At 33.6% G+C, this 9772-nt stretch overlaps 1 protein-coding gene across 1 annotated transcript; it reads left to right on the plus strand.

Moving 5' to 3' along the window:
- Positions 1–6396: 6396 nt before the first annotated feature.
- LOC145017407 (alpha-soluble NSF attachment protein-like) lies at positions 6397–9377 on the plus strand. Its single transcript, XM_078975441.1, has 9 exons — positions 6397–6602; positions 7497–7684; positions 7852–7901; positions 7986–8058; positions 8173–8252; positions 8376–8527; positions 8608–8815; positions 8907–8987; positions 9082–9377. Exons 2-9 carry the CDS (start codon positions 7540–7542, stop codon positions 9160–9162), a joined length of 870 nt encoding a protein of 289 aa, XP_078831567.1. The 5' UTR covers positions 6397–6602; positions 7497–7539; the 3' UTR covers positions 9163–9377.
- The last annotated feature ends 395 nt before the right edge of the window (positions 9378–9772 follow it).

The following is a 9772-nucleotide window of genomic DNA, read 5'->3' on the forward strand; positions in this document are numbered from 1 at the left end:
TACTTCTTAGGAGTTATGAGATATTGCTTAGGAATAGATAACAACAAGTTTTCATATGGATTGTAAGGATAAGTTTTTCCGCAAAGGTTTTTAAAAATAAAAGAATTTTTTTTGATTTTGTTTATTTTAAAATATCCTTACAATGGCATTTGAGGAAAATTGTTGCTTATATGATTACATTAATAGCAAGAGTGGAAATAGGAAATTGATTCTTTCAGTTGTGATAATGTCTAAATTTACCAAATAAGGAAAGATTCTCATCACCCAAGTTTCAATTAGACCGGAACTTGGAATCATGCAAGTTGTATAGCATGATGAATGAGAACTTTCAAGTATTGGAAAATTAAGACTAACTACTTGTTCACATGGATGTGTGAGTCAAGTAATGGACTAAGGGATCGAGTACACATTCTTGTGCACTGATTAAGTCCACCACAAAATATTGATAAGATTATTCGTCATAGTTTACTAAAGCTCAGTAAATATGGTTATACTTACAAGCTTAAATGTAACTTTGAGACATTGGAAAAGGTTCCAATATAAGGCAGAGCGAATAAGAAGAATCAACTTAGGCAGAAGGATAAAAGTTTCTCAAATCTGAAAAGATGGGAGAGTACTTTAGTATCAATTTTGTGATCATCTTAATGATTAAGAAACCATAGAACAATTATTTCTCTAAGGAAGTCTTAGTGCATTCTTATGACTAAGAAGAGGAATCTTGAATTGTTGAAATGGTTAAATCAAGAAGATGAGTCATACTTCGTTCCAATACAAGTCTTAGAGTCATACTCCAAGATTGTAATTTGAGTGACATGTCTTAAGAAGGTTTAAAACACTTGTCAAATGTAAGAGTAAAAGTATCATACTTTTGTACATTTGAAATTGGTAAGTTGTGATGTTTTGGATAAAACAAAGACCAACTAAGGCCAATTGTGTGAAGTGTTTGTCTTGATTAGAATCCAAACTATCTCTTGGATGTTTGACAAGGGAGTCTTATAGGTCAAGAGGACAGTGGGAGTCTTAAAGGTCTTGAAAGTCTCAAGAACTAATCAAGAATAAAAACCTGAAGTTCTTCACTAGCACACGACTTGATGTTTATAACCTATCATGTTGACATATTCAGTGCCCATTCCAGTTAAATTTGGCTTTGCATATGAGTTCTTAGAGTTCTCAATTGGTTGCGCAACAACTTGGAAGCAATGGTAGGCCCTTGAGCTGTCAGGTGGCAAGAAATCAAGATTGAGTTCAGTCCATATGAGTTTGGATTTGTCATTATCCTTGTCTTGTGACTATGGTTTTGACAATTCACATGGATAAGAACACCTACACCAGTAAATCTAAGTCTCATAAGGTTTCTCTCCGATTCATGAAAATGATGGTGAGGAAACTCTTTCACTAAGTAGATTTTAGCTAGATAGCAATTGTAATATTTGCATTCTCAAAGTCGTTAGTGGAGCGTGTGTGGTTTACCGGCACACTAACCTGGACTTGTGAGAAGTGGAAAAGGTCTAAACAATCGAGACTATGATTACGACATCCCTTTTCATAGTTCTTAAAATTGTTCAGACACACAAGTGTGCTATCTAAGGCAAGGTGTATGATTTTGATAAAGTTTTATCAAAACAATCTAGTATCAGAAATCTGATCTTTGGTAAGAAAGTCAGCTGATTTCTGAGTACATGTCAAAGCTAGTGGGAGCATAAGTGTTATGCTCATAATCATCATGTTAGTCGGAGCATGATAATTATGATAAAAAGATTGCAAGTTAGCAACGTTAATTATAGAAAACAAAGTTTCAATTGGAAATAGTTGTTTTGCTATAATTAAGGGAGAGGAAATTATACTTCATCTCAAATCTAAAAGCTTAGATTGAAGTTTTAATCGTATTTAGTCAAGGATATATATATATATATATATATATATATATATATATATATGAATTTCATGTTGGAATGGCTCAACATAAGGAAATTCTGTATGTGGGTCCATTATTTGCGTTCTAAAATTCGATTATGATTACGACATCCCTTTTCATAATCTGAATTATAAAGACTTGCCAGATTGAAATGGAAATAGTATAGCAAAAGAATGGTGTAGTCTTTATGTGAGACATCATGAATCGTGTCCCATATGCTTCGAATATAGGATCGATTACATGTGCTATATTCATCCTTTCTAAAACTTTCCAAATATCTGGGGCATTAAGAAGGGAAACGATTTAGAACTGGATATGACTAAAAGGATTAAACAATTGTCGAGGACAATCTAAGGTTTACCAAAGATTGGGTGCTCAAGGACAGTTGGAAGTATAGTGATAATTCTAGAAGGACCATATTGACATAATCTGTAAGGAGCTAGCTCTTGTTCAGAAGTGACAGTCAAAATGGAATCTGGAAATGTTTCAAAGTTAGAATTTTTCAATCTGTTTAAGATTAGGAAACTTAATGCAAGAAGGATGTTTCTAAGGAGCTGATCTCCTTTGGAATGCTCTGTAATGGTTGTTGTCAAGTCTTTCTGACTTCGTGCATAATCATTACAAGAGGATCAATGCATATAAGTTTTGAATCTAACAGATTTCAGTAAATCGCATGAATTTGGAATTTTTGCATTTGCAGTAAGGATTTGGGACTGTGAAAAGAGGATCATTGGAGTTATGTTCAATAGATCTAGTTCAAAAAGTAAAAATCATAGACAAACATAGTATGCATACTTGGTGAATGGCATGACTAGTGTTTAGAAAACATAGTGTACATGCTTGGAGCATGGGACAACTATTGTTTTAAATTCAAGAATAAAGTTGATAGCTGAAACAGTATACAATGAATAATGTGTAATCATATGGTGATAAATAAAAGGTGTTTTATTTATGTTCATAGGTTTTGATACCATATTGGATTCAATTATTATTGTGTTTCATTTTGCATGTTTGGACTTCCAGAATAAACTAGGTTATTCTTCCAGAATGACTAAGTTATTTAAACCATCCACAGTCGGTGATATGTTGGAAGTAGATGTGAATCAAGATTGTCATGGGTTGGCTTGTGGAGGTCTAAGATGTTGGACAAAGGGCTACAACACTCATGAGTGCTCATAAGTTCTGAGTATTGGATTCAACCCGCGCTCATTGGAATCACTTCATGGATTTTATCACGAGTGATCATGAGACGATAATATCTTATATTCTTCAAACCTAGAGATATGAGTTGTTACTATGAGTTGGTTGTACATTGATTGCACGAAAACGCATTCGGTAACTCGGTGTTATAAAACGTGCCTTTGTGTATGATTCAACAAGTAGCAGAAGAAGCCATATGAGTCGAAGTTTATCCATTCCTTTTACCTTCGAGATAAAAGCGATATCAGTGGGCCCCTCGATGATTTAATGATGACACATGTGAGTGCTTGGCCAAGCCAGGACTGATTTGATTTGTTCAATTAGTCAGTCGTCATGAATCGGAAATCGGGAAACAACAAATGGACAGAGAGAATGACTATAATCCATGTCTCAGTCCATATGATATCTAGAATGGAGGAATATATGATCCCTTATCTAATGCACAAGTTCACTGACAAGATCAGAGTTCGAAAGCGGCTTTAAGAGCTACGATTGCCAGTTAGGTTTTGAAGTCATACTCAATAATAGTTTTAGACTTATCCAAGTGGGAGACTGTTGGATTAATGTCTAAGTCCATAACTATATTTGGTATGTACTTGACCCGACCCGGCATGGTCCATTTTGGTTGCACTTCACCAACACAATTTATATGGATAGTCTTTTGAGAATAGTATATTTATGATTAATATTAATATATTATAAGTACTAATATAAATATGGAATCATATTATTTAATTAGTATTGATCAAGAATTAATTTAGAATTAATTAAGTGATCAAGATGAACTAATTAAATGTGGACTCTTATATATATATATATATATATATATATATATATATATATATATATATATATATATGGAATGGGCCAAGTTCATTTAGGTTGGGCTAAGCTTTCATGGATAGTCCATGGAGTGTTTAACCCATGGATCATATGAAATGAAAGGTCATGGGTTTAACCCTAGTCTCCATACTATATAAAGATGTCATTGGTTGGTGAAATGGGCACTAGTGTGGTACACTAAGAAGGGCTAGCCAATTTCACTAGAGAGAACCAAGTATCCATATTCTCTAAAGTCTTCCAAGGTGTTTTGGTGATTTGTGATTCCATTTGAGGCTTCCACACTATTGGGGCTAAGCTCTTGGAGACATCAAGCTACATCAAAAGGTATGTCATCTAACTAGTACTTTGTATTATAAGAACTTCATAATATGCTAGTTAGGATTAAAGCCTTGGAAAGTTCTTATTTGCATGTATAATAGAGAAAATATAGATCCAAGGTTTATAGGGTTGTATGTACACCATAGGAGTGTTAGAATGCTCAAAACCTAACAGAGGCGACGGTCTCACCGACGACCTTCTTCCAAGTTGTAGAATCACTAGCGGCAGGTGGTTGGCTAATGGAGGGTTGCCTTTGATCGAAGAGAGTAAGTAGAGCGAAAGAGAGATACGTGGGTTTGGGTTTGATGGGAGAGAAAAGGCAAGGGAAAGGATAGGATGTTGTATGGGACCCACAAAGATAATTACCATTTTCTTTTAATAATAAGTAATAAATAATAATAAAAATATAAAAAAATATCATTTACGGTAATATAGTCAATTCAAGTCGGCAAGGGACTAAAGACGCGATAAAAACATATTATAGGGACCTTCTAAGCTAAAAAAAATTGCTAGGGGCCAAACGTATAAATTACCCCAAACCATAATGACCATTCGTATAATTTACTTTTTTTTCCCTAGGGATGTCAACGGGGGCAAACGGGACGGGGAGTGCATCGCCCACACCCGCCCCCGAAATTTCCCCGTTCCCCGTCCCCGCCCCATCCCCGAAATATTCAGTCTTCCTTCCCCCGCCCCCGAAATATTCAGTCTTCCTTCCCACTGGATTTTTTGACATCCATATTTTTCCCCACTAACCCATATGTTTAGTATAGAGTTTTGATTCAAGTGAACAAAGTATTTAGAGTTTTGATTCAAGTGAACAAAGTATTTAGAGTTTTGATTTAAGTGAACAAAGTATTTAAATTAATGGTTAGACTTAAACCATAAGCTTACACAAATGAATAAAACCTACGGCTTGTAGCTGAATATGCCTAAGAGATTTCAATCCTTGGATTCCATTATGGAAGTCTTAGGATACATATTCATTTGGTGACAAAGCAAACAATGCTCGGTTAATGTTGAAATCTTTAAAACTACTGTTGCTGTACTTATACTTATGCGTGGATTTAAGAAAATTAGGTACTAATAGGCAATAAGCTCATAAACGATTTTCGAAATCAATTTCAAACACCATTAATCTAAATCACATATAAATAATAAAACATTCATAAAATCATTAAAATATAGAAAAAACGCAGTATTGAGTCTGTCTATAAACAAAAAATTTATAAGACTATTGGATATGTAAGTAAAAAGAAAAACACATCATCATCTACTAATTCCATAACAGTTTCACTAGGTTATGGAAATGATATCCTAGTGGACAAATAGTGAACAATAGAGAGAAAGAAAAAAAGAAAAGAAAGATACAGAGAAGCTTTCGTGAAAGGCCTGATACCTTGACTTGTAAAAGGTTAATTAATTCTTTCTAACTTATTAACTTATCAATCAATAAGCAAATAAGTTGTAAGTTGATCAACAATAATTTTTTTCTTTGTCAAACACCCCTAGGGCGTGTTTGGCACGGAGTTTTTGGAAGCGTTTGGGAGCTTTTAGCTTTTGATAAAACGCTCTAGTTTAAATAAAAAGCTTCGTTTGGCAGTACGAGCGTTTAGCTTTTAGTTTTAACAAAACGCTCCGATTCTAAAAGCTACTTCATGTAGCTTTTAACAAAACGCTCCGGAGCTTTTGAAATCAATTTCCATAATTACCCTTAAAAATATATTTATATATATATTTTTTATTTTTAGTAAATTGTCCTTTTATGTAATTTTATATATTTCAAAAGCTTCCAGCTACTTTTGCCAAACATTCATATAACAAATAAAAGCTACAGCTTCCCGCTACCAGCTACCAGTTACACGCTACCAGCTACCCGCTACCAGCTAATCGCTACCCGCTTCCAGCTAGCTAACAACTACTTTTGCCAAACACACCCTAGTCTAATAGATTCAAAATCCCACAAAGCTTTTAAAATCCAGAAACTTTTAATTGATCCTACAAAAAAAACAACAAAACTTTTATATATTTTATCATAAAAGTGAAACCACAAAAAAAAAAAAAAAAAAAAGAGACCGAAATTAATAGATATGCGTGTATTTGACATTCGTCAAAAAGCTGAATACTCGGCATCTATCGAACAACTCCTTTCCGGAGGATCTTTGCTTGGTTTACAATACTTTTCAAAGGAGGAAAATCATCGAGCAGCCGCTGCCTTTTTCACATTTGATCAAAATCTGATCGATCTAACTTCACAGATCGCTGGTTCAGAGAGCCTTTGAAGTACAGCGGGTCGATCGTCATCATACCTCTTCTGCAATTACGAGTGAGTGTTTATCTTCTATCATCTCCATATCTATCGAGTCTTCTTTCGATCTGTTTAAACGAATTTTATTATTTTCAATTCGTTTATTAGACTAGTTCAATTGCTGATTCTTTTTTGCACGATCCTTATCTGTTAGGGTTTTAATGTCAACTACTTATGTCTTGTTATTGCTAGTAATCCACCAAGAGTTCATAAATTAAGTTGCTGAATCGAATTTGATTTTTGTAGCCAAAGACTCAATAGATGCTTCATAACAGCATAGTTCGTAATCCAAAATTGAAAATAGAAAGTATTGCTACATCTACTATGATTAGCAGTACATTTAGAAGAAACTAATCAAGAGAGGCAAAATTATAGCGTGATCAGGGCTTAATATAACAGATCCAATCAGAGGATTTGTGATCCTCCTAACTGTAGCTAAATGGTCACATAGGTTGGTGAATGAAGTAGAATACCAACATGCTTGGCAGAATTGTATGGTGTTTAGATTTTTGCAGATGGATTGTTGTGGATCTTGTGTTGTTTAGGTTTCTGCTAATTAAGTGCCTTTATGAGGAATTTTAGAACGTCTATTTGGAGGATACACAATTACTCTTATTTATAGAATATGAAAGAAGAAATATGAATAAAGATTCACTGTTCAATAATATCAATGATAAATTGATAATAATCGTTTGTTAGAAATCCAGTTAACCAATCATTAAGTAAACACAACGTATGTAGGAGACAAGGTAAAAAAAAAAGTAAAATAGCCATAACATTGTTGAGCTAGAAAAGCTTAAATATATATAAAATATGAAATCACTAATGTTCCCTATAAAATCCGTTAATTTACTGTTTCTTCTATCTTCATGCTTCTTATATCATCTTGTTTTTATTTTTCTGCGAATTCAGAGTTTGGGAAACGTTGTTTGAGGAAAGAGAAAACTCGGAGAGAATGTCTGATCAAATATCAAAAGGTCTAGAATTTGAGAAGAAAGCTGATAAAAAACTGAGTGGGTGGGGCCTCTTTGGATCCAAATACGAAGATGCTGGTGATTTATTTGAAAAAGCCGCCAACTGTTACAAGCTTGCTAAATCTTGTAAGTATTAAAACACAATATGAATTGTTTATTAAACCAAAAGAAATTGATTCATGTCTTCAAAGTAAGCTGAAACGATTAATGGTACTAATATAGTCATATAGCTAAAGATAAAAAGATTGAATATTCTCTCTTTGTTTCTGCTAACGTGTCATATAATTTCACAGGGGATCAAGCTGGAGCTGTATATGTGAAGCTGGCTCAGTGTTATTTGAAAGCAAGTGTTTAGATGTTGTTATGTATAATTTGTTTTCCCACATTTCTTGTGTTTGTTTACTGATTGTGAATTTAACATTTACAGAGTGAAAGCAAACACGAGGCTGCTAATGCTTATGCTGATGCAGGTCATGCATACAAAAAAACAAACACCAAAGGTTAGCATTCATTTCACTTTTCATGCATTATTTAGTAAATCTATTACATACTTTACTACCTTTTTATCTGAATAATGATCATAATAAATAAAAGTTTATGTTTGATGTATGCAGAGTGTGTAGCTTGCCTAGAGCAAGCATTAAATTTGTTCATGGAAATCGGGAGGCTCAGCATGTCTGCAAGATATGCAAAGGTACACCACCAATAGAAATTTATCTATGTTTTCAATTAAACACTTACATGTTTTTTTTTTTTTTTTTTTTAATGTGTAGCCAAATTACATAAAACAATAATTTTCAAACTTAACCATATGCAGGAAATTGCTGAGTCATACGAACAAGAGCAAAACTTGGAGCAAGCAATCGCTTACTATGATAAAGCAGCTGATCTTTTTCAAGGTGAAGAAGTCACAACTTCTGCTAACCAATGCAAACAGAAAATTGCTCAATTTTCAGCTCAACTTGAACAGTAAGGCCTTCTTTTATGTTGGTTTTTGTGGTCTAAAAGATTAAAGTGTTATTATGTGATATGTGTATTGAATTGAACAGATATCAGAAAGCTATAGAGATTTATGAGGGCATAGCACGACAATCTCTTAATAATAACTTGCTTAAATATGGAGTGAGAGGGCATCTACTTAATGCTGGCATTTGCCAACTCTGCAAAGGTGATGTCATCGCCATCACAAATGCGTTGGATCGTTACCAGGAACTGGACCCCACTTTTTCATCTACACGTGAATACAGATTACTCGCCGTATGTTCTCATTTTCTTTTTATCTCATTAAAATTTTAATTTTGTCTGTTGTCTATTGTCTGCTTAATTCTTTTTGAATTTGTGACGGTAGGATTTAGCTGCTGCGCTAGACGAGGAAGATGTTGAAAAATTTACCGATGCTGTGAAGGAATTCGACAGCATGACGAAGCTGGTAATTTCATTGAATATTGATTTATGTTTTGTTTATTTGATTAAAATTAAATTAATTAATTATTATTTTTTATTTTTTAAATTGTGTTGTGTAGGATGAGTGGAAGACGACGCTTCTATTGAGAGTAAAGCTGTTGATCAAGGCCAAGGAGGATGAGGAAGACGATCTTACTTGAGAGTTGGTTTTGTATGACGTAACATAATACGCAAGATTTTTATCGTATTTGTGGTATTGATTGTTATTATCTTTGTGATTTTATTTATGTGTGGATTTTTTTTCAGATATTTGGGGTTTGTTTGGGAAAATATGTAATTTCATTATTAGGACTACATCCGCATAGTATTAAGGTTTTGGTTTATGAAGATGATCGTGTGCTCTTCTATCTTCCAACAGTGTGCATTTGCGTGAATTGAACTGGACTCTCATAATTGAATTTATTCAACAATTTGTTTTCCATCATTGTGCAAATGTAATAATATATCAGTTGTCAAACTAGACTTACATACACATACTCGACAGATATAATATTTGAATAAATATAAGGTTCTCCATATTTAAGCCAAAAAAAAAAAATAGTTACAAGGGACACTAAATTTTTGATCTGGACGACTATTTAAGGCCTAAAGTTATAAGAGACCCATCTGGGCGACTGTTTATGAAGATGATCGTGTGCTTTGATCGGCTTAAAGTTACAAGAGATCCTAAAATTTTCAATAAATGTTAGGGAAATCAATAAATTTAGACTAATCTCTAAAACCGTAGTGGGGAGAGATTTGATAAACATG

This window comes from Lactuca saligna, chromosome 9 (genome assembly GCF_052625555.1).
Source record: "Lactuca saligna cultivar CGN05327 chromosome 9, ASM5262555v1, whole genome shotgun sequence".
Taxonomy (NCBI): Eukaryota; Viridiplantae; Streptophyta; class Magnoliopsida; order Asterales; family Asteraceae; genus Lactuca; species Lactuca saligna.

Bases quoted from the DNA above. Each gene is read 5' to 3' on its own strand.
- LOC145017407 (XM_078975441.1), top strand. From the start codon at position 7,540: ATGTCTGATCAAATATCAAAAGGTCTAGAATTTGAGAAGAAAGCTGAT. The intron at 8,059-8,172 runs GTTAGCATTCAT...TGATGTATGCAG, and splicing joins CAAAAAAACAAACACCAAAG to AGTGTGTAGCTTGCCTAGAG. The intron at 8,988-9,081 runs GTAATTTCATTG...TGTGTTGTGTAG, and splicing joins TCGACAGCATGACGAAGCTG to GATGAGTGGAAGACGACGCT.